Genomic DNA, 25,804 nt, shown 5'->3' with positions numbered 1-25,804 from the left:
GCTACATGGTCCCAATAGACTTTTTTGTGCGTCTCGGGGTGCTACACGTGCCTGCCAATTTTTGTTGCTCTAGCTCAAACGTGCCGGGCTTGGTTTTTATTTTTCTACGCTAGGGGGCGCTATCGAGTCGCATTGTTATGACGACTTAATAATATCAAATTTTTCGCCGGGCCTGAGGAGTGTGCAAAGTTCGGTGAGTTTTCGTGAATGTTTAGGTACCCAAAATCGCGATTGTTTGCGGAGAATAAAGAATAATAATAATAACTAGAGCTGCGAGCAGCTATAAAGGGCCCTCGCAACCCGGGCCACGTTGGGGTATTTGCACGTCGGGGTACTGGCATGTTGGGGTACTGTCAAATAGGAAACCATCTAAATTGTAAACGTTTTTGCCATGCTTTGTGTTTTTAAAGTTTCATGGAAAGGCCAAAAACGATGCACAATTAACAAAATAAAATCAAAATGGATTGGCACATGGCTATATAGAATACTTTTTGAATATATTCGGCATGCCTGCCAATATTCACACATCTAGCTGAATCATATAATCGGAAAGACTTCATAAAAATGTCTAGAGGGCGCTATTGAGCCATTTATTACAAATAGCACAACAAATCTCTAAATAAAATATTCATGTTCTAGACAGGTCTGGTGCGTGTGCAAAGTTTTGTGAGTTTTCACCCATATTTAGACTCTCAAAAAAGCATTTTTCTTCACAAACAATGCATGGCTACAGCAAAGGCGTGTGACAAAATAAAAAAATTCAATAACTTTTCATCTTAAATATCTTAAGATGAAACACGCCAAAGAATGAAGACGATCTGATAAGTTCTGTAGAAAATATGACCCCTATAAAAGGCCCCAAAAAATGGCTACAAATACCAAAGTAAATCAAAATGGCAGACTTCCTTTTTGATTCAGCATATGGCTTTAGAAACCTTTTTGTAAGTCTTAGGCTGATAGGTATCCCAATTTTTACAAATCTAGCTGAATCATAAAACACAAAACATTTGCAAAAGCTTCATAAAAATGTCTAGAGGGCGCTATTGAACCATTTATTGCAAATTGAATAAGAAATCTCTAAAATATTCATGCTGATGACAAGCCTGATGTGTGTGTAAAGTTTCATGAGTTTTTGCACATGTTTAGACCAAAACAAAAAAGTAACATTTTACTTGGCAAACAATGCATCGCCATGACAACGGCGTGCGACAAAATAAATAACTTTCGATAACTTTGCATCTTAAACATCTTAAGATGAAGCACACCAAGTTTAAAGACAGTCGGATAAATTTTGTAGGAGGAGTTCGTTAAAATATGACCCCTAAAAAAGGCCACAAAAAATGGCTACAAATCCCAACGTAAATCAAAATGGTGGACTTCCTGATTGGTTTAGCATATTGCTCCAAGAGACTTTTTTTGTACATCCTGAGCTCTTATGTTTGCCTGCAAATTATCATAGCTTTAGGTGTTTAAACAAAACGCAAAATATGGTGTGCAATTCCCATGCATTGCTATGGCAACAGCGTGTGACAAAATAAAAAACTTTCGATTACTTTGCATCTTAAACATCTTAAGATGAAACATACCAAGTTTGAAGACAGTCGGATAAATTTTGTAGGAGGGGTTCGTTAAAATATGACCCCTGAAAAAGGCCACAAAAAATGGCAACAAATCCCATCATAAATCAAAATGGCGGACTTCCTGTTTGGTTTAGCCCATGGTTCCAAGAGACTTTTTTGTACATCGTGGGCTCTTATGTATGCCTGCAAATTATCATAGCGCTAGGTGAAACGTACAACCGGGAATGCTTAGTTAAAGAGGAGTTTTTTAGCTCAAAATGTGATGCCCGGCCCCTGGGGGACTTCCTGTTGCGTTTAGCACATGGCACCAAGAGACATTTTTGTAGATCCTGGGCTGTTACATATGTCTACAATTTTTCGTCACTCTAGCTGCTTCGTACAACTGGGAATGCTTCATTAAGAAGGATTTTTTTCCTTTGCAAAAAGTGCATGCCACGATAACAGCATGTGACGAAATAAAAAACTTTCAATAACTTTTCATTTTCAACATCTTAAGATGAATCACACCAAGTTTGAAGATGATCGGATAAACTCTGTAGGAGGAGTTTGTTAAAATATGACCCCTATGAAATGGCCAAAAAAAATGGCAACACATTCCAAAGTAAATCAAAATGGCGGACGTCCTGTTAGGTTTAGCATATGGTTCAAAAAGAGTTTTTTGTAAATCGAGGGCTGTTATATACCTCTACAAATTTTGGTAACTCTAGGTGAAACGTACAGCCGGGTATGCTTTGTTAAAGAGGAGTTTTTTTTAGCTCAAAATGTGATGCCCGGCCCCTGGGGGACTTCCTGTTGGGTTTAGCACAGGGCACCAGGAGACTTTTTTGTACATCTTGGGCTGTTACATATGTCTACAAATTTTCGTAGCTCTAGCTGCTTCGTACAACTGGCAATGCTTCTTTAAGGATATTTTTTTTCCTTTGCAAACAGTGCATGCCATGACAACAGCGTGCGACGAAATACAAAGCTTTCAATAACTTTTCATCTTCAACATCTTAAGATGAATCACACCAAGTTTGAAGATGATCGGATAAACACTGTAGGAGGAGTTCGTTAAAATAAGACTCCAATGAAATGGCCAAAAAAATGGCAACACGTTCCAAAATAAATCAAAATGGTGGACTTCCTGTTAGGTTTAGCATATGGTTCAAAAAGAGTTTTTTGTAGGTCATAGCCTGTTACATATGTGTACCAATTTTCGTAGCTCTAGATTAAACGTACAACCGGCAATGCCTCGTGAAGTAAGAATTTTTAAACTCTAAATTTGATGCGCCGCCGCCGTCATATAGTATATCAAAAACTTTTCATTTTTCACAATGATGTTGTCCCAGGTGTTGAGATGGTACATCCCAAGTTTGAAGTCAATCGGGTTAACCGTGTAGGAGAAGCGGGCAAAAGTATGACCCCTGTAAATGTGCAAAAATTGGCAAAAATTGGACATTTAAATACTCATACCTCACTTTCTGTCTATTTTAGGGTACACACTTCAAAGAGGTTTTTGTTCATTGGGATGTGCTACAGGTGCCACACAATTTTCATAGCCGTCGGACAATCGTAGCGGGACAGGGATCCGTTTAACCTATGTAGGGGGCGCTAAGGAGCCATTTTTCTGTTATCATGTATAGCGACTTTAAAATATCAAATTTTTCGCCAGGCCTGATGTGCGTGTAAAGTTTGGTGAGTTTTCGGTCACGTTTAGTGTCTCAAAAATGCGATTGTTTGCGGAGAAGAATAATAATAAGAATAATAATAAGAAGAATTCCTACAAAAACAATAGGGCCTCGCAGCGGCACCGCCGCCGCCGCTGCTCGGGCCCTAATAATAATAATAATAATAATAATAATAATTTTTACAAAAACAATAGGGACCTCGCAGCGGTCGCTGCTCGGGCCCTAATAATAATAATAATAATAATAATAATAATAATAATAATAATTTTTACAAAAACAATAGGGACCTCGCAGCGGTCGCTGCTCGGGCCCTAATAATAATAATAATAATAATAATAATAATAATAATAATAATTTTTACAAAAACAATAGGGACCTCGCAGCGGTCGCTGCTCGGGCCCTAATAATAATAATAATAATAATAATAATAATTTTTACAAAAACAATAGGGACCTCGCAGCGGTCGCTGCTCGGGCCCTAACAATAATAATAATAATAATAATAATAATAATAATTTTTACAAAAACAATAGGGACCTCGCAGCGGTCGCTGCTCGGGCCCTAATAATTTTTACAAAAACAATAGGGACCTCGCAGCGGTCGCTGCTCGGGCCCTAATAATAATAATAATAATAATAATAATTTTTACAAAAACAATAGGGACCTCGCAGCGGTCGCTGCTCGGGCCCTAATAATAATTTTTACAAAAACAATAGGGACCTCGCAGCGGTCGCTGCTCGGGCCCTAATAACTAGAGCTGCGAGCAGGTATAAAGGGACCTCGCAGCCCGGGCCATGTTGGGGTACTTGCACGTTGGGGTTCTGGCACGTTGGGGTACTGGCACATTTGAAGCAGAATTTCTTTGAAAATGGCATGATAAACCTTTACATGTGGATTTTTTTTTTTTTTGCCAGGTGTGATGAGTGTGTCAAGCTCAATGGGATTTGGTGATTGTTAAGATCTGCAAAATCAGATCAGCGTCCTTTTTTATTTTTAGGCAATGAGTTGCCCTGACTGGTATTTTTTGTAAAAGTATGTATACACATCATCGCTCATACTCAATGCACAATGTTGCTTTTATTGTCCATAGAGGAGAGAAAAAAATAAATGAAACAAAATTTTAAAAAAAGTACATATGTTTGGATCTGTAATGTAGCCGCGAGGGGGCACAAGCCAGTGTCTTCTTGTGCCGGTCCCAAGCCCGGATAAATACAGAGGGTTGTGTCAGGAAGGGCATCCAACGTAAAACTTTGGCCAAAACAAACGTGCGAATCAAATATATGACTTCGATACCGGATCGGTCGGGGCCCGGGTTAACAACGACCACCATCGGTGCTGTTGACCTACAGGGTGCCGGTGGAAATTGGACTACTGTTGGTCGAAGAAAGAGAGGAGGAAGGTGTGTTCGTAGGAAGAAAGAGAAGAGGAACACCACTAGTCTAGGACTTAGAGTAGGGACTTTGAATGTTGGGAGTATGACAGGAAAAGGTAGAGAGCTGGTTGACATGATGCAGAGGAGGAAGGTGGACATACTGTGTGTTCAGGGGACCAGGTGGAAAGGGAGCAAAGCTAGAAGTTTAGGAGCTGGTTTCAAATTGTTTTATCATGGGTTAAATAGGAAGAGAAATGGAGTAGGAATTATCGTGAAGGAGGAGTTTGTTAAGAATGTCCTGGAGGTAAAAAGAGTGTCAGATAGGGTCATGAGCCTGAAGTTAGGAATCGAAGGTGTGATGATCAACGTTGTTAGTGGGTATGCACCACAGGTAGGATGTGAGCTGGAGGAGAAGGAGAACTTTTGGTTGGAACTTGATGAAATGATGCAGAGCATCCCTAGAAGTGAGAGAGTTGTCATTGGTGCAGACTTCAATGGACATGTTGGTGCAGGAAACAGAGGAGATGAGGAGGTGATGGGCAGGTTTGGTATCCAGGAGAGGAATGCAGAAGGACAGCTGGTGGTTGATTTTGCAAAAAGGATGGAAATGGCTGTTGTGAATACTTTCTTCCAGAAGAGGCAGGAACATAGGGTGACCTACAAGAGTGGAGGTAGAAGTACACAGATAGACTACATCTTGTGTAGACGGTGTAATTTGAAGGAGATCAGCGACTGCAAAGTAGTGGTAGGTGAGAGTGTAGCCAGACAGCATAGGATGGTTGTGTGTAGGATGACTCTGGTGGTGAGGAAGACAAAGAGGCCAAGGGCAGAGCCAAGGACGAAATGGTGGAAGCTGAAAAAGGATGAGTGTTGTATGGCTTTCAGAAAGGAGTTGAGAAAGGCTCTGGGTGGTGAGGATGTGCTCCCAGATGACTGGACAACTACAGCAAATTTGATCAGGCAGACAGGTAGGACAGTCCTTTGTGTGTCATCTGGAAGGAAAGGAGATAAGGAGACTTGGTGGTGGAATGGGGAGGTGCAGAAGTGGATACAGAGAAAGAGGTTAGCTAAGAAGAAGTGGGACACTGAGAAGACTGAAGAAAGTAGGAAGGAGTACAGGGAAATACAGCGTAAGGTGAAAGTAGAAGTGGCAAAGGCCAAACAAGAGGCTTACGATGACTTGTATGCTAGGTTGGACAGTAAGGAGGGAGAGACTGATCTATACAGGTTGGCAAGGCAAAGAGATAGAGATGGGAAGGATGTGCAGCAGGTTAGGGTAATAAAGGATCAGGATGGAAGAGTGTTGACAGATGCCAGCGGTGTGATGGGAAGATGGAAAGAGTACTTTGAAGAGTTGATGAATGAGGAAAATGAGAGAGGACGAAGAGTAGAAGGGGCGACTGTTGTGGAACAGGAAGTAGCAAAGATTAGTAAGGATGAAGTGAGAAGGGCATTGAAGAGGATGAAGAGTGGAAAGGCACTCGGTCCTGATGATATACCTGTGGAGGTATGGAAGTGTCTAGGAGAGGTAGCAGTAGAATTTCTGACTGGGTTGTTCAACAGGATCTTAGATAGTGAGAAAATGCCTGAGGAATGGAGGAGAAGTGTGCTGGTGCCCATTTTTAAGAACAAGGGAGACCTGCAGAATTGTGGCAACTACAGAGGAATAAAGCTGATGAGCCACACAATGAAACTATGGGAAAGAGTAGTGGAAGCTAGACTGAGGGCAGATGTGAACATTTGTGAGCAGCAGTATGGTTTCATGCCAAAAAAAGAGTACGACAGATGCAGTATTTGCTTTGAGGATGTTGATTGAAAAGTATAGAGAAGGTCAGAAGGAGCTGCATTGTGTCTTTGTTGACCTGGAGAAAGCTTATGACAGGGTGCCCAGGGAGGAACTGTGGTTTTGTATGAGGAAGTCTGGAGTGGCGGAGAAGTATGTTCAAGTGGTGCAGGACATGTATGAGGACTGTAAGACAGTGGTGAGGTGTGCTGTTGGTGTGACGGAGGAGTTCAAGGTGGAGGTGGGACTACATCAGGGATCAGCTCTGAGCCCCTTCTTGTTCGCAATGGTTATGGACAGGATGACAGATGAGGTTAGACAGGAATCCCCATGGACTATGATGTTTGCAGATGACATAGTGATCTGTAGTGAGATCAGGGAACAGGTGGAGGAGAAGCTAGAGGCGTGGAGGTTTGCCCTGGAAAGGAGGGGAATGAAGGTTAGCCGTAGCAAGACGGAGTATCTGTGCGTGAATGAGAGGGACCCAAGTGGAAGAGTGAGGTTACAGGGAGAAGAAACCAAGAAGGTGGAGGAGTTTAAGTATTTAGGGTCAACAGTCCAGAGCAATGGAGAGTGTGGAATAGAAGTGAAGAAGCATGTGCAGGCAGGCTGGAACGGGTGGAGAAAAGTGGAAGGTTGGATAGGATCAGGAATGAGTACATCAGAGGGACAGCACATGTTTAGAAGCTTTGAAGATAAAGTCAGAGAGGCCAGACTTAGATGGTTTGGACATGTCCAGAGGAGAGATAGTGACTATATTGGAAGAAGGATGCTGAGTTTTCAAATGCCAGGCAGAAGATCGAGAGGAAGACCAAAGAGGAGGTTTATGGATGTAGTTAGTGAGGACATGAAGGTAGTTGGTGTGAGAGCAGAGGATCCAGAGGACAGAGTTAGATGGAGGCAACTGATTCGCTGTGGCGACCCCTGAAGGGAAAAGCCGAAAGAAGAAGAAGACATATGTTTGGATCTGTCTGATGCCAGTGAATATTTTGAGTGGTGGAAAGTAAAAGAATATTCATAAATTACTTAGTTATCACACTTACAATGAATTTACAATTTTTGTAAAAATACTGTAAGTGGGGTATTTTTTTATGCCTCAAGGGCTAGGTGGCGCTGCATATATAACTGAATGTTATCATAGATATACCTCCAGGCCTTGACTATAAACATATATGTCAAGTGTTTTTTTTTTTTTTTTTGGAGGATGTACTGGGGAGTTATTAACCATATCCTTCATTCACGATATTACTATTATTGTGAATAGAGGCTTTCAAAAATAAATAAAACAAAATAAAAAGTACTTATGTTTGGATAAGTCTGATGCCGGTGAACATTTTGAGTGGTGGAAAGTAAAAGAATATTCATAAATGACCTAAGTTATCACAGTTAGAATGAGTTTACATTTTTTGTAAAAATACCTTAAGTGGGGTATTTTTTTTTTATGCCTCAAGGGCTCGGTGGCACTGCATATATAACTGAATGTTGTCACAGAGATACCTTCAGGCCTTGACAATAAACATACATGTGAAGTTTGGGATTTTTTTGGAGCATGTACCGGGGAGTTATTAATTTCCTGATATGATAGTCAGTTAGTTTAAATTTATATCGCTTAGCATAAATGTGATGGTAATGGAAAAGTAATGGATGTGAAAAAATCTGACAATGATTAGTATTCAATATTGTATTTGTAATAAAGAGTTGCCCAAGCGGGGGTTTGAACCCACATCTTCCAATGTGTTAAGCAAGTGCTCAAACCTAACTTGTCCGCAACATTTACACGTGTTTAGGAGTGAAATGCAAAGTATTCAACATTTTTTGGGTTTGTGAATTGCTCATTTAAAACTCAGTCATAAAATGGTCAAACAAAAATGCTATTGTGAAGATATTTTGTGTCAAATTATTATAGAGACACATTATATATTATGTTATGTTTTTTTTTGTGTGTTTCTGTAAAACGCTTTGTGACAGCTCAGGCTGTTTGAAAGCGCTATATAAATAAAGTTGAGTTGAGTTATTTCTATATTAGCTGATTTTTGCTGATAATCCTTTTTTTTCAGTACCAGCGCCCAGAGATGTGAAAGAGGAGTATAGGCATTATGAATGGAAAAAAAAACTTTACTCTCCTAGTAATTTATGGTAGGTGTCTAGTGCAAAAACAGACAAGTTAGGTCAGTGGTTAGCTTAGTTGCCTGCTGCAAGGAGCACCTGCGTTTGAATCCAGCATGAGTAGCTCTTTAGTACAAAATGCAATATTTAATACTAATCGTTACTAATAATTATTTCACATCCTTTACTTTTGATGTCATTTGTCATTATTAAATTTTGTTTCTATATTATCCGTTCTATATTCAAGGCAAGTTTATTTGTGTAGCACATTTCATACACAAGGCAACGCAAGGTGTTTACAACAAAGGAAAGACAACACATTAGCATCAGCAAACACAGTAGTTAACATTCAGAGTAAAAAAAAAAGAAAAGAAAAGTAGGTTACAAAATTTACTAAAGGAACATACATTGAAAATGTAATCCATCCATCCATTTTCTTGACCGCTTATTCCTCACAAGGGTCGCGGGGGCTGCTGGCGCCTATCTCAGCTGGCTCTGGGCAGTAGGCGGGGGACACCCTGGACTGGTTGCCAGCCAATCGCAGGGCACACAGAGACGAACAACCATCCACACTCACACGCACACCTAGGGACAATTCCGAGCGCCCAATTAACCTACCATGCATGTCTTTGGAATGTGGGAAGAGACCGGAGTACCCGGAGAAGACCACATTGAAAATGTAAAACTCAAAAAAAATCGTGAGGATGTTTAAAATAATAAAAATAATGTCACAGGTTTTATTGTAGCTGTGGTGGTCGAGTGGTTAAGTTCTTTGTCCAGTAATCAGGAGGTTGTGGGTTCAAATCCCACCTCTGACTGTACATGCTTCTTCTTCTTTTTTTTTTAGCTATTAAAACTATAATCTCTTGACAACAGCCATTTGCTCTTGTCACAATTGTAAAACATTTCTTTCTTCCATTTTCTTGACCGCTTATTCCTCACAAGGGTCGCGGGGGCTGCTGGCGCCTATCTCAGCTGGCTCTGGGCAGTAGGCGGGGGACACCCTGGACTGGTTGCCAACCAATCGCAGGGCACACAGAGACGAACAACCATCCACACTCACACACACACCTAGGGACAATTCAGAGCGCCCAATTAACCTGCCATGCATGTCTTTGGAATGTGGGAGGAGACCGGAGTACCCGGAGAATACCCACGCGGGCACGGGGAGAACATGCAAACTCCACCCAGGAAGGTCCGAGCCTGGACTCGAACCGGAGACCTCAGAACTGGGAAGCAGACGTGCTAACCACTCGACTACCGTGCCGCCCACAATTGTAAAACATAAAAACAAAATAAAACAATACATAGGGTCACTCCCAAACACGTGTACATATTTTTTGTATTTTTATTTTTTTATTTTTACACAAGAGCATAGAGAAAGCTTTGACATGCAGCTTGACAGAAAGTGGTGGCTTCAACCAATGGTAGTTATTAGGTTTCATGTTTTGAAAACGGCCAGCAGGTGGGAGCAGAGTATGAGCAATCAGTCAAGGCCATGTTACAAAACAAGCTAATTTTGCCCGTTTCAACCAAGAATGTGAATAATGATAACATTTAGCTATATTCTAATCAGTTAAAATTTCGCTTGGGAAATTATTTTATTTCCCCAGCTCTAATTTCAGAAATGGTTGATTTGATTAAATGTTATTTGAATGACTGTAATTTTGTTTCACCAGTAGGAGGCGCTGTTGTTTCACTAATTGTAACTGAACGTTTAATATGGCGCATTGTTTATGTGCATTGTTTATATTTTCCTATTATCTTTGTGTAATTTGTCGGATTATATTGTTTATAATAATTAGTTGCAATTAAAATTAAAAGGGTAAAATTTACATGTTTAATTTCTAAAGCTCAATTAGGTCACTTCCTGTTTCCTGCTAGCATAGCAAAGCAGTAGCCTGATGCAGCTCGACTTCACAGGAGTTGCAGATACTAAAGTGAGCTAATTAAGTGAAATGGGTTTGCATTTGTTATTTAACTACAAGTTACTAAATAATTACTAGGGGTGGGAATCTCTGACATGAGGCCGATTCGATATATATCTCGATATACAGGTTGCGATTCGATTAAAAAACGATTATCTTTCAGAACAGAACGGTTCGATACGGTTCGATTAAGTTTGGGAACGATACCATTTTCGATTCGATATGATTCATTTCAATATTCAAAACTTATAGTGACATTTTTTGCTTGTAAACAATCTTAAAACACCACAATTTTTTACAGTATCTACAAATGTGTTAAACAACAATGTCTTCTATATTTTTATATATTGAATCAATTATTTAAATGGACAGAAACAAAGGGCTAGGCGATATGACTGAAAAATGTATCAGTTTAAATATTTATTAGTCGTTATTGAGAGTTACAATTATTTTTCTTTTTTTTTGTTTTTTTTTTATTCAAAATAAGGATCAGGAAAACAAAAGGCTGATAATTCAATTTGAAATATAAATATTTAACCTTTAAAAAGACACCAACACAATTAAACAGAATATGTGCACATTGTGAAGTATTTCAGAAACATAAATTTAAGACATGAAATAAACCTACCGTCCAGCCAAAAGAAATATGAAGCCACCTTATGGAACAATAAATCTATCAAACACGTTTTAACCACTTAATATATCCAAAAATATTTCCAAAAGTGCCCTTCCCTTTTTATCAACAATTTTTGTTTTTAACAATTTTTGTTTTTATTTTGCCATCACTTTCATTTTTGGTTAATGTATGACATCTTTTTTGTTTTTTTAATCTGAGACACGATGATGACCACGGAATCACTACTGTTTATGTTTTGTTTTTTGGGCTGTCGTTCATTTTGAGTTTGATGACGTAATCGCGGGCACGTCTCAGTTCTCCTATCTGCTGCTCATGTTAGTTGTATACATTGACAGGGAGCCACAAACAGAGAAATGAGATACTTGGAGTGTGCTTTTAGCTTAGCTGGTGTGTTGGCTGTGGGACATACCTGTGTCGTTTGAATCCATGCATTGGATCGTCACGGGAGTTATTCTTTTTGGCTCGCGCGCAGTACCAACGCCGCCCAGGGACATACAAGTGCACGAGAGGAGTCGATAGCCATGGGAAATACCGAGATGTACGGCACCGGCTTCTGCTAACTGTCTCCAGTTGCATGTTGTCACTCGTTGTGCTCGACTGCGCGCGTGCCGTGTCGCGAGCCCGGCGTTGACGGTGACACCCCCCCCCCCCCCAAAAAAAAAGGTGCGTAACGTCTTTGCATTATGTTTACAACATCCGGGGAATGAAGCGTCTCTGAGCGCTACTTTGCTAGCTCTCTGTAAACACGGAAGTAGCTTGAATAGCAATGCTACTGAAACGTAAACAAAACAAGTAGAGCACGGTGCAGAACTCTTGCTATTGTTATGAAAACCATAAAGCCTCACTCGCAACCGATTCACAGCCACGCGATATCCGGTCCACAGCTTTACAAGCAATGTATCTAAGGATTCCCGGCAGATTTTGTATCGGTTGACAAGTCTGCTGCCGATACGGTCGTTTAGCTCCCCTTGACGAACGATGGTTCGATCGAATCGTTTTTTTGTCCCACCCCTAATAATTACTAGTAATACTACTACTAGTAATACTGTTTCTACTACTACTACTACTACTACTACTATTTTTATTTCCTTCATTAGCATTCTGCTATTAGCATTCAGCTTAGCATTCAGCTATTAGCATTCGGCTTTCAGCATTCCCACGCAATTTCTCCAGAAATTGCTTAGTCTAGTTGTGGGAATGCTGAAAGCATTCCCACAATATATTATTGAGATTCTTTCATCTTACTTATTATTTTTATTATAGCATTTTATTCTCCTCACTTTTTTGAAGTCAAACTACTCCCACTTCCGATTGACACCGTTCAAATTTCAACTTGCTGAGAAAATTCACGCCTTTCGGGGTATATATCGTCTGACTCCATATTATTTACAGTACTCGCGTAAGTCCCACTTCCCAGGCCCACTTCTATACATACAACAGACCATCTTGACCGGCTTTCTGATACTGCTCAGTGGTGCAGTTGGGAGAGTGCATGTACAGTAAGCAGGAGGTTGCAGGTTCAAAGCCCACCGCCGACTGTACATTGGACATGTGCCCGTGGCAATTACGTAAATGGATATTAAGTATACCAACTGACTATCACACCAGGAAATGCGTTATACTGACATGATTAACCACATGTGTCCCAAATCAGCGCTGATGGCTTTCATCAGGTGACACTTTAAATTACAAATACGCCAATTCCTTTTGATGCTCGCGGGTCTGGTTAGCTCCCGTGGATAAGTGTTTGAGCCAGGTGCATTGCACCGACAGCCATACGAATGGTGTGCCGGTTCAAACCCCGAATTTTTTTAGTATAGTCATAATACAACAAGTTAACATCTATTTCGTTAAATGTCATTTGACAAACTATTTCTTCAAAATTAATCCATATTGCATAATGCATTCTATAATTTCATTGAAGTGATTGAACATGTAACCCCATTATTCAGCATCATATGTCACTTTTCAATATAGTTACACTATAAGCCATGAGTTTTGAGCTAGACAAGTTAGGTCAGTGGATAGCTTAGTTGCCTGCCCCATGGAGAACCTGGGTTCGAATACAGTGCGGGTAACTCTTTAGTAGGAATATAATATATAATACTAATCAAAGTCACTAATAATTATTTGACATCCATTACTTTTGATGTCATTTGTCATTATTAAGTTTTGTTTCTATATTATCCGTTCTATATTCAAGGCAAGGCAAATTTATTTGTGTAGCACATTTCCTACACAAGGCAACTTAATGTGCTTTACACAAGGAAAGACAACACATTAGCATCAACAAACACAGTAGTTAACATTCAGAGCAAAGAAAAGAAAAGAAAAGTAGGTTACATTGACAATGTTAAAACCTTATACAGAAAACATAGCAAAAAAACAAAAAAATAGCGTATGGAAGTTTAATTACTTAAACATTCAAAATTCAATTTCAGTGTAGACAAGTTAACATCTATTTCGTTAAATGTCATTTGACAAACTTTTTTCCAAAATTCCTTGCACAATTGATTACTCAATACAATACCATATATTGTCATAGCCACCGACGTGTCCATGGTAGCTGAATGGTTAAAGCAATGGATTGTCCCGTGGGAGATCATGGTTTGATCCCTCCTTGGGAAACGTTTTAGCACAACTTTGATTTCACATAGCAGTCATTGTATAATTCTTTATAGTTGCGCTTTGTAATGATTTGACACAAAAAATATCTTCACAATAGTGTTTCTGTTTGACCATTAATGAGTTTTTTTTTAAAGTTTTAAATGAGCAATTCACATTCAAACCCTAAAATGTTGAACACTTTGCATTTCACTCCCAAACACGTGTACATTTTTTTTTTTTTTTTTTTTTTTACACGAGCAGAGAGAAAGCTCTTCAAGCAGCTTGACAGAAAGTGGTGGCTTCAAACAATGGTAGTTATTAGGTTCCATGTTTCAAAATCGGCCAGCGGGTGGCAGCAGAGTATGAGCAATCAGCCAAGGCCATGTTGCAGACAATTCTTTTTGCCAGTGTCCATTCAGTGTTCAGCATCAGATGTCACTTTTAAATATGACTCCACCAAAGCCATGACTTTTAGCCCGACAAGTTAGGTTATCGATATTATTGATACCTCGACAGTATCGATACCGGATCGATACTGGCACTAAAATATCGATCTAATTAGTTTAGTTTCAGTTTGGCTCAACTTTGTAGTAGTTTGCATGAACACATACAGTATTGTACTCAAAAAATATTCTTTTGTTTGTTTTGTTTTATATTTGTTGTGTCATGTTTGTGTTTTGTCAGACTGCTGGGTCACATGGTTTTCGTCTCTCACAGCTGCTGGCACTCTTCTGGGTGGGCAGAGTCCCCAGCTGCACACCTGGCAGCCATCACAATTAGCTTAGCTTAGTAGGTGCAGCAGAAGCTGAAGGACGCCGTCGGATTATTCTTGTCAATGTTACTCCCTGTTGTTCCGAGTTCCGACTGTCCTACTCCCGTGACTTGTATATGCATTTTTGCCTTTTGTTAGATGCTTAGTAGTATTTTCTATTTTTATCCGACGACGTCCTTCAGCTGGGACTCCGCCCAGCCATTCAGTTAATTTGGATTTCAGTTGTACTTTTTGCTCGATAGTTGTCATCGTCATTGGTGCTCCTTTTGTTTCATTTTTTGTTGTACTTTGTATTGCATTATTCCCTCACGAACTCATCGTGCTCTTTTTGTTATTAAACTATTGCTGATACTTACCTGCTCAGCCTTCGTCTGCTTTGGGGTCCAATTAATTGACTCTCACCTGCAACATGTTGTTGTTCACTACAATTACATAAAATGTCACAATCATTTAACTACAAGTTACTACTTAATAATTACTAGTAATAACACTACTGTTTCTACGACTACTACTACTTTTATTACTAATAATTAATAGGTAATTACTTTGTAATTTTCACAGTTTTTTTATTTCCTTCATTAGCATTCAGCTTTCAGGATTCCCACGCAATTTCTCCAGAAAATGCTTAGTCTTTTAAGCGCTTTCCTTAATTTTTGAAAAACAATTATTCTCAAAGGAAAGGAACAAAGCAAAGGAGCAAAGGAACGTTTAAAAAAAAGCGTTTTTTTTCTATTAATCGCCAAATTGAAGGCGTTAACTTTGACAGTACATATATATATATATATATATATATATATATATATATATATATATATATATATATATATATATATATATATATATATACATATATGAACCTCATATATTTATCCTAGTCCTGATCATACCGATCAAGTCAGCAACCACGTGATCGAGCCCAATTTCCAATCACGTAATTGGATTGGGACATCCTTAATGGTCATCCACTTACCACATCTTCCAACGATCCAAATGATGTGGAGGCCCTCACCCCAAATCACCTGCTACTGCTGAAGACAAAGCCATCGCTAGATGTAGGGCTTTACCACAATGATGATCTCTATGCTATGAAGGTGGAAGCAGGTCCAATACATGGCAGATCTTTTTTGGAAATGCTGAGTGAAGAAGTGTCTGCCTGAGCTCGAACCACGCCAGATGTAGCCGCGAGTGTCAAGCAACTTGCCAGGAGATATTGTGATTGTGAACGATTCAGCACCAAGAAAATCCTGGGTCATTGTCAAGGTCAATTGGACTGGAGACATTGGTCTTAATGATGTGAACTGGACTGGAGACCTTTGTCTCAATGAACTGTTATCCGTAACTGTCAGCCTTGATTAGGAGCTGGGTTATGCATTGGTTACGGACTAAGGGATATGTCAGTCATACATCATGCTAGTTATGACACTGTTCTTTCTTTATGCTGATGTATAATGTGCTCAGTAAGAAGCTTTGATCTTGGGCATTGTGGGAGATAAGGCTCAGTTAGGCAATGTTGAGCTGCAGAGACACAGGTCTTATGGTATAGTTATTGTCTGTTATGTTCATAATTAAATCAATCTTTACTCATTCTCTCCCAGCCATTTTCACTGAAGCAACCCTCTTTGCTCGCAGCTGTTTTACTTGACTGATTTTGCAAGGCCCACCGAATATTGTGTTCTATTGCTATAAAAACATGGAACCTACCAAAAGAAACATTAGTCTCTTCTTTCATCAGGAAAAAATTATATTTCTATCTGTTTCCATTTTGCACCAATTAGCATTAGAATATAGTTAAGTTTCATCATTATTCACAAATCTGTTGGTAAAAGAGCTTTTTGCAGCATGGCCCAGGTTGATTTCTTATACTGTGCTGCCACCCGTTGGCCGTTTTTCTAATAACTTCCACTGCTTCAACCATTCAGTTCAGAGGCTGCAACAATGCCTTCTGTATGCTCCAGCATTTAAGAAAAAAAAATATATATAAATACGTCTTTGGAAGCATGATAATATTTAAAATAGAACATATTTGTACGTTTTGGGTAGGAATTGAATTAATAACCATGAACAGACTCAAGTGGCTTACTAACAACCTGGATAAAGTACACTTGATGAGCGTAACTCAGGACTCTCAGAAAACTGCACTAATGCTTATGATTATACAACTGGCTAACAGAACAAGGCAAGTCAGGTTTTCTGGAATACAGAGACTTCAGCTCTGTCAAAACAACATACAGTAGAAGTATGAGTTAAAATGTACAAGAGGCAAAGAAATAGTGTAATATTCAAAAAGATACAAAAAACACACTATGGACAAAACTCGTTTCCTCACCATGAGCTTTTCCCTGCTGGTTTAGAAGTATTTGTTGCACTGGCGCCCTGACCAGGACAGCGCCCCCAGTCTGCTGAATGACAGGGATGATGTGAAACGCAAACTCACTCGCGCCTCCTCTTGGATAGTATGCACCACGTTTGTAATGGTGAAGGAGGAGTGCATTGATGAGAAAACTTGACTGTTTCGGAGGCACACCTTAAAAAAAAGAACATATTAATAACTGTGAAGAAGTTGTACAATGTGTGTGCTTCATTTATAACCGTAATACTGTATTGAAAAGTTTGTGAATGTCCAGTACCATAGAAAAGGTAGGCAGATAAAGCCTGAAGGTCTTTGTTTTCTGTGAGACGGGACATTATTTCAGAGTGGTTTGTGGTTGCTAGGCGGAACACTGTAGATATGCGATCTAATAGACCAGTCCACACCAGGAAGTTGACAAGCCAATATGGAATAATCTTCAAAGAGGCAATAAGTGGTGTCCGTTGTGAGGCTAACTGCAAGTGAGCAAAAAGATATTTAATGAACATGTTTAAATTAGTCAATTTCTTGATCATATTTTTAATAACACTTGAGCTCAATTATTTTTTAAAGAAACATTATGCATCAGCAGTTGTGGGTGGGTTGGGGGGTTAGGGTTTTTTTGGGTGGGGAGTCTCCTGCATTTATTCATCCGGCTAATTTTTGTTCCATGTCTCTCAAATAGAAAAGTTGTCATTTTTAGGAATAGACCAATTTACCTGTCTACCACAATCAAGTATTTCTAAGTCTATTATCAAAAAAAAGTGTCATATTTGTCACAGCCTAAACAAGGTTTGTGCCTTGAAGTTTCACATAGGATGGAGCATGTTCATTTCAAGGTACTTTAGCTTTTTCACTATGCAGTATGATAATCAATTTATAGCTCTAAAAAGTTAACACTAATTTCCATGATCAAATAGCTGAACATGAAATGCCTATAATTACTATGATTACATAATATGAATGAAAATTATATAAAATTAAATATGACCATGATGAATATTACACACAATATTACATACCATATCTACAATTTAACATATCTGTAATATTCATCCATCCATCTATCCATCATCTACCACTTATCCGAGGTCGGGTCGCGAGGGCAGCAGCTTTAGCAGGGAAGCCCAGACTTCCCTCTCCCTGGCCACTTCAACCAGCTCCTCCGGCGGTATCCCAAGGCGTTCCCAGGCCAGCCGAGAGACATATGCCGCTTTTCCATCGTGCCCGCACACCACACTTCACACAACCACACCAGACAGCAACGGCCGGTTTTCCATTACAACTGGCGCACGGCGAGAAGAGGGCGGCAACATTTGGAACCGTCCATGCCAAGCTTACACTCCCGCATTGCGTGCGGATCTGAAATAACATTTCCCGAGTGGCAAGTCGCGCCAACGTTGAACCATATTTACAATTTAATATAGACCACAATGGATGAAATATTACGATTCACGACCGGCTCGCGATGTAGGCCGTCAGGTCAGACACGTTTTCGTTCAGTTTCGCTCCACTACCAGGGGCACTAAATAATCTTTACTTCATAAAATAGATTTATCAGTAGTAAGTAAGAATCCGTGGAGTTCACCCTGTGAAAACCCGCCAATTTTGTGTTTTCGGTGGTGAAACCCCGGCACTATTTTGCGATGAGGCGCAGTGATCTCTGGTGTGGGCGTAGTGCCATTAGGTCGGTAGCGGTGTGATTTAGGTCACATGAGCCAATCAGGTAGCTGCTGCGTTCTCCTCACCATAGCAACCGCATATCAAAAATGGCGACCACAACGTCGGCGAGCGAAGAAGAGCGAAAGGAGAAAAAAGTTAAAAAGAAAGTGGGGAAAAAACTTCGTTCCCGTTCAGGTTTGCCCATCGCTTCAGCTGGCCCCGTCCTCCCAGCCATCTGCATCATTTGTAAAAATACATTTCAAACTATACTCGTCTGGGATCGGAAGGAACACGGAAGAGGGATCATCTCGCCAAAGCAGAAACATTGTCAGCAGGTATGTGCTACACACACGCGTGCCCATTTCTGTTATTAATGTGACCGATATTTAGTATAGGGTTGAAAATAATTTGTTGCTAGATTAAGTTTTAAGGCTATAGTTTAGTAAAAACGCAAGCTGCTGAATGATTTATCGAGTGAATCCAACAGTGGTTACCAAACTCGGGTTACCTGTGCCCATCAGTCATAATAGAGAGGCACAGCTACACCCTCCCTTTCCCCCAAACTCTCTCTCACCAACCTCAACAAACACTTTACTTTACTTAAATCTGTGATATGCATATACTGTAAAGAGGTGATGTGACAATAACACTTATAATGTCATTCTTTTTTGTGTAAAGGCGGGTTGCTGCAGGCAGATGAGATGATGAAAAATAAATAAATAAAATTGATTCTCTAAAAATGAAAAACAGTTGGTTGTTAATTATTACATGCAAATGTGGTTTTTTTTTTGTCTTCTGTATTTATAATTGTTCTTTGACCAAGAAAGTATATAGGCCTATAGGTGTATTTTTATTTCTATCCAAATATACGATTATTCACTAGAATTTTCAGTAGGATATCCGAATACCAAAATATTCGATAGCTGCAGCACTAATAATACTAATTTTGAGTTGTGGCACGCCCACACGAGTTATTTTACCACACACCTGTGTCAAAACTAGCTTACTGCACACACTGCACCCCAACTTCAAATTTTTGCTAACATCATAATAATAACAACAACAACAACAACAACAACAATAATAATAATAATAATATATTATGAATTTTGTTGGATCCAAAAGCAACTTACATAATTATATATTATATGATTGTAATTGTCTTATTTTCAAATGTTTAAATATTTTCTTGATTTGAACAAATACAATTGTTTTGAATAATCTTGATTTCATTTATTACCAAAATAATTGTGATGAGTATTTTTTTCCATAATAGAGCAGCCCTAGTGTGATGTGAATATGTGTATCTTGTGCTCATCTTTCCCTTTAATTTTCTATTTCAGGCAGGATATACTGAAACGAAGATTCAGGCGTGATTTCCCCCAGCTGGTTTTTCACACCCCTTTCCAGCAACAACTCTGAAATGGTTTTTGTAGAGACATTATCAACAACTGACAAACTTTTACACAGGGTACCTCACTCATCAGATACATCAACTACTGAGTCTACTGACGTAAGCCAAGAAAGTGACACTAACACATGGCTGGTACAACATCAGGTTGTAAAATTACAGGGCATACGAGGACACTTTACAGTGCAGGGCTGTAAAATCTATGTAAAATCTGCCATTTTGTTTGTTTCATTATCAAGATGTTAACTCTCCATTTTAACACTTCAAGCAAAAATAAAAATGTCTGTATTCCATTTTCCACAAAAAAAAATGCCCAAAACAAAGCTGTTCCATTGAAGTTCCATGGTTTTATTGTGAATGCACCTTTGATTTTTATTTTATTTTTTTATTTTTTTTTATTAATATTTTATTGTGTGTCGGGCATAAATGACATGCTGTGATGACACAATCTGATACTTTAATAAATATTCTATATGTTATAATAATCTGGGCTCTGAATGGATCTATTTTCATCTAGTCCATTTTGCCTTGTTCCAGGTTTGTGGTGCATTGTAGTATTTTTGGCCAATGTATGCTGCTTCTTGTGTACCTTTCATGACGTAGTAGGTTGTAAATTGTTTTCATATATGAAACATAAACATTGCTAAATGTAACATTCGTGTGCTGGTGTCACTTCCAGTTGAAGCGTTTTTTGTTTTTTTTTGGCACAAATTTAATGATCTAAATTCACATGATTGCACCAAACCACCAATACTTGTTTCTGATGTTAGGTACATGTATTTATAACATCTGGAAATGATATTCTGTTGCCAAATTTAATGTAAGACGTTTTAAAACCAAAAACTGCAGCACAAAATTTTCGTTTTTTTGTTATTTACCTATATATGCATTTCTGGCTTGTGACAAAATTGGGGCAGGAAAACATTGGGTGAACTTTTAACCCAAAGTTCAGAAGGGTATTATCTATCAAAAAATGCATTGAACAAGTAGTGCCCAGACAGTGGAGCGAAACTCATTTTCTAGGCACTTTTTGGGGGTTCACCCCACGGCCTAATGACAGCTATTTCTGAATGGAGGTATGCTGCTGGAGCTCTCATTCAAGTGAATAGGAACACACCACCAGCCTCGCGATGTTTTTTTTAAAACCACAAACATTACAAATCCATCCACAATACCTTTTAAATTGTAAATATAGTTCAGCGTTGTTGTAAACATTATTCTATTTATTGTATATACTGTATTTTTATGACTTTGGCGAAGACCGGCGGGAGCTTCTGCCTCTCTTGCTTACAACAAGGAAATGGCCGTGTGCCACGGTGTTGCTTGCGGCGGCAGCGGCGTTGCTGTCGGCCAATCATACGACGTCACGGCCCCGCTAGTCCCCCGACGATGTGCTGCAGAACTGCTGCCGAAATAGTTCTAAACAGTGGTTACAATGGAACGGCTCGGCCGCAAAAAGTCCCGTGGAGACACTAACATCCAGGGACAAAAATTGCCGCTTCGGTGTGGAACCGGTTCGGTGGAAAAGCGCCTATAGTCTCTCCAGCGAGTCCTGGGTCATCACCGGGGCCTCCTGCTGGTGGGACATGCCCGGAACACCTCCCAAGGGAGGCGTCCAGGAGGCATCCGAACCAGATGCCCGAGCCACCTCAGCTGGCTCCTCGCAACACGAAGGAGCAGCGGCTTGACTCTGAGTCACTCTCGGATGACCGAGCTTCTCACCCTATCTCTAAGGGAGAGCCCAGACACCCTGCAGAGGAAACTCATTTCATATTCATATTCATTTCAATCATATTTCAATTTCATCTAAACAACAACAACTGCTAGATGTATGTTGGCTCAAACTAATCAATCACAAATCCATGCATGGTTACATCCATTTACTCTACCTTTATTAATCTAAAGAATTCATCAACAGCATCCTCTTCGCCTGGAAACTGCTTCTTCAGGTTCGCTGCCATTTCAGTCTTTCCTGCATGTATATGATACTCCCTAAGTAGTGAAGGTGAAATGAGTCAAAGATGGTATGAAACACTAATAACAAATTTTAAAAACTAAATGAAATACTGAGAGTATTAAGTGGGGGATGGGTGAGTATGGTCCGATAACTGGCCTTAATTCAAGGTATCGGTACTCATGACTACACGGTGACCGATACTAGTATGAGCCACCCTCTTGTGGCTGGCTGTTTTACAATCAGGAAGTAAAAGTTAGAAATTAGAGCAAAAAGAAAATTGCTATAATTTCATGCAATTTTAATGAAAATGCTGAGATGTTGAGATATGTAGGTCTTTAACATCTGTAATTGTTTTGGGGTTTTGGTACCAATATCGGTGAATATAGAAGAATTGAGTAATCAAATTGGTATCCGTCTAGGGAAAAAAACAACAAAAACAAAACCATATCAAATATGTGTAGTATTTAGTATTACCTGTGTCTTCCAGGCTGACCCAAGACCAATGTATCAAAGTGTTGCTCAAGCCGAGTAAACTGTAGCTGGCCCTCTGTGATCTGATCCAGGGCAACCCTAAGCAGACTGTTCTCATGAAGCTGGCCAAGATAATGAATGCCTGGTGGAAACAATAATTAATTACAATTTATTATTCATTGCGTTTAGAAGCCAGTCTGACAGTGTCAAGTAATATACAGATCCTTTTCAAAAAATTTAAATATCACGGAAAATATCATATCACTTTTTCAACTCTGGATGGTACTTCAATAGAGAGGGTGTCGTCCAATAAATACTTGGGTATTTGGCTGGTCGACAAGCTGTCTTTTGGAGTCCATATTGAGAGCCTATTCAAAAAATGCATGGCTAAGTTTGGGGGGTTAGAGTGAAAAAGTGGTTTCCTTTCTCAGTAAAGGTTAGTGCACTGTTTTATCAGTTTTGGATTATAGTGATTTAATTTATATGCACACTTCTTCATTTTTGTAAAAAAAAAAAAAAAAAAAAAGATGTCTTCTACCAGTCAGCCTTATGCCTTATTACAGATACACTACTTAAAACTCACCACCACTGTTGTCACTAACGTGACAGGAACACGTTACTATAATCTGAATACTTTCTTTCAATAACGAGCAATCTAATGCGTTCATTTTTCCAAACCAGTAATCTGATTAAAGTTACTTTCTTAAGTGGCTCTACGTTACTATTTTCTTATTATCTCATAATGTATGTAGAATGCAAAATGTCCTTTTCGAAGATAATTTCGAGGAGAAAATGTTTCTCTTGCGTTTGGGAGTGACGTCATATCGCATGTCACGTTTTCTCAGCTGAAAGACGCAACGGGTCACGTGTACCAACATGTGTGAGCACTGAGCCGCAGTGCTAGCAGTGGAAGTCGAAGAATCAGTTGGACAGCCACAAACGGATGCAGTTGCTCATTGGAAATACAGCCATCACTTATCATTTGTGTCAAGTAAAGATTACAAAACCCTCTCAGTGTGTTGGAAACTTTGCGCTGGTTAAAAAGTCCACATCCAATTTAAGAAAAAGACCCTGTTTTACCGTGACCGGTAACTCACCATCTCGTTAGCTTGAGTTTGTGATGCTAAGTGGCCTCAAAGCTAACGAACGAGACGGAATGCGCATTGCTCTCGAGCAGCAGAGTAAACATGCACATTTGGGTTATTCAAACCCGCGAGTAAAGTCTAGAAAGCAATCATGGCATTTTGTCGCTCTTCTGATTGACCAATCAAAGACATTAACGGCAAAATAATGGAGGAGGTTTGCCGGTTACGTGAATAAATAAATAAATAAATAAATAAATAATAATAATAATAATAATAATAATAATAATAATAATAATAATAATAATATAAACTAGAAATGCCATTTCTGGGGAAATGGCGTGTGAACGCTGGAGAGCTGAATGAATACCTGTGGAATGATTTGGAATGATGTTGAATGATACTGAATGACATGGAATGAGTTTAACATGCTGAAGTTGGAATGGTTTGAATATATCCAGAAATCTAGAAGCAGTTGAAGGAAGAGGGAGCTGGAGGGCATTTAATCTTTGGATAAATGCAGTAAGAGGATATATTAGTAATAGAGTAGAAGGTTTTAGTTGGCGATCGGCTATCTTGACCTGCATAATTTGTGGTGGGAGCGAGGAGTCGATGAGCCAGTGGAATATATCCGATGAAGGCTGGTTAGACGGTCTTAAGCCGGATTTGAGTGAGATAGGCTCGGCTAAGGTACTTGAAATACAGGTATGTGGATATTGTAGAATAAAGAGCCTACCTAGAATAAAATTGTATGCGCAGTGGGATTTGGCCCCGCAAGAGAATACGGAGGCACAGTATTGTGAATGTTTGTGGGACGGAGAGAGCATACTGTATTGCCAACATTGTAGGATGAGAATGGGGAAAGGTTCACTAATAAGAGCTGGGGAAGCCGAAGGGTGGCAGCTAACTAGAGCAGAAACCCCGATAAAGTCGCTAAGTTCCGATTTGCTGACCTATTGGCCGATGGAGATAAACGAGAGGACGTGCGACCCGAGATTTCAGGCACTGCTCTACAACAACTGGCCGCCAGGAGGAGGTGAGTATCGCCCGGCTCCGCTTATTGTTGGCTCGGAAGCGACGCCAACTCTAATATACGTTGAACCTAAGTATGTAGTTGAACCAAAGGTACCCTGGGCCAATATAATTAATGGTGTATTGGCCCGAGGGGATATTCCGATGGAAACATTATCTGACGTCCCACAAGAAAGAGTAGTAGATATTGTTAGTGTAGGTAGCAGTAATGTACTAATGAATGCTACATTGGATAGAATGGAATATAAGGCTAAAACAGCAGTAGTAAGGGTGAGTCCAGTGGTGTCGCCTCAACGAGATACGAGGTCTGACCCAGGATACTGGATAAAAGTAAAAATAATGATGTCCATAAAACCCTATGAGGGTATGTACTCCTTGGGAATGGCAGTATCAATGAGTACGGAGGAGGAAGCCCAACGGCTTCACCCCAAATGTACTTTTTATGGGGAGTGCCATAGTAGTGCACAGATAAGAATGTATAGTGGTAAAGATATAAGGACCTATAGAGATGAAGAGATTGAAAATATAAGGCCTAGTAGTAATGAGAAAATGATGGCATTAGCTCAGGTGTCCACAGAAGAGCTAGAAAAACTTAATGCGAGTTCATTAAGTGAGGGAAGGCTTGGGCAAGAACGGGTGACCCATGTCAGGGGAAAATCTGACCTTAGAGGTCGCCCAAAGAAAAAATGATGGCAAGGATGTCCATACCCGGGTTGTACCGGTGAAGGAAATGTGGCCGGCGACCACAAAAGACATTGGTCGCTACGTGGATGCCCTAGTTTTAACGAGGCAAACCCATGTCAGTATAATTCACCTAGATGGAAGAAATTGGTGAGAAAATGTAGAAAGGCCCCTCATTCCGTTTTTCCCCAAGAGGAACAGATGGAAATGGGTAAAGTATTGGAAACTCCAGCCGCGAGGTCAAAGGCGGAATGGAGGGAAGGGCCAGCAAAGGGAGAGAGCGCCTCCCCTAACAAGGAGGAGCCAGAAGAAAAAAAGTACGAGTTCGAGTTGAGTGAAGACAGTGAGGATGACGAGGTAAGAGAGCACAAGAACCTCAAGATAGTTTTGTCACGCCTTTGGAACAGACGCCAGGATCCACAGCCTTCCACATCTGCAGGGAAGTAACAACAAGAGGGAGATGGAAGACGAAATTGCTGAGCTGAGGAATCGAATAACAAGGTTAGAAACAAATGATCAATTAGTAGGAAATATTTTAAGAGGACTAGTACCGGCTCTACAAAATCTCTTCCAAGATCTTGGTCAATTTAGGCCATATTGGGTGTCTTTAGTTCAACAATTCCATGAAGAAGCCTCCCTGAAAAGAGAAATGAGAGAAAGGATTAGAAAATTGGAAAAAAGAATCGCGGAAGCAGAAGCCAAGGTAC

The 25,804-nt window shown here is 39.7% G+C and overlaps 1 protein-coding gene across 1 annotated transcript in view; it reads right to left on the bottom strand.

The window, feature by feature from the left end:
- Window positions 1-25,804, bottom strand: part of LOC144006004 (all-trans-retinol 13,14-reductase-like) — a 209,166-nt gene that overhangs the window by 147,118 nt on the left and 36,244 nt on the right. The window contains exons 3-6 of the mRNA XM_077504613.1: window positions 22,306-22,444; window positions 21,764-21,866; window positions 17,082-17,277; window positions 16,781-16,978 (exon numbers count right to left, since the gene is read on the bottom strand). Coding sequence (XP_077360739.1) covers window positions 16,781-16,978; window positions 17,082-17,277; window positions 21,764-21,866; window positions 22,306-22,444 — 636 coding nt within the window. The remainder of the gene's footprint in view (window positions 1-16,780; window positions 16,979-17,081; window positions 17,278-21,763; window positions 21,867-22,305; window positions 22,445-25,804) is intronic.

Source organism: Festucalex cinctus, chromosome 1, assembly GCF_051991245.1.
Source record: "Festucalex cinctus isolate MCC-2025b chromosome 1, RoL_Fcin_1.0, whole genome shotgun sequence".
Lineage (NCBI taxonomy): Eukaryota > Metazoa > Chordata > Actinopteri > Syngnathiformes > Syngnathidae > Festucalex > Festucalex cinctus.
The sequence above is the reverse complement of the archived record's forward strand: the minus strand, read 5'-3'. Positions and strand labels throughout refer to the sequence as shown.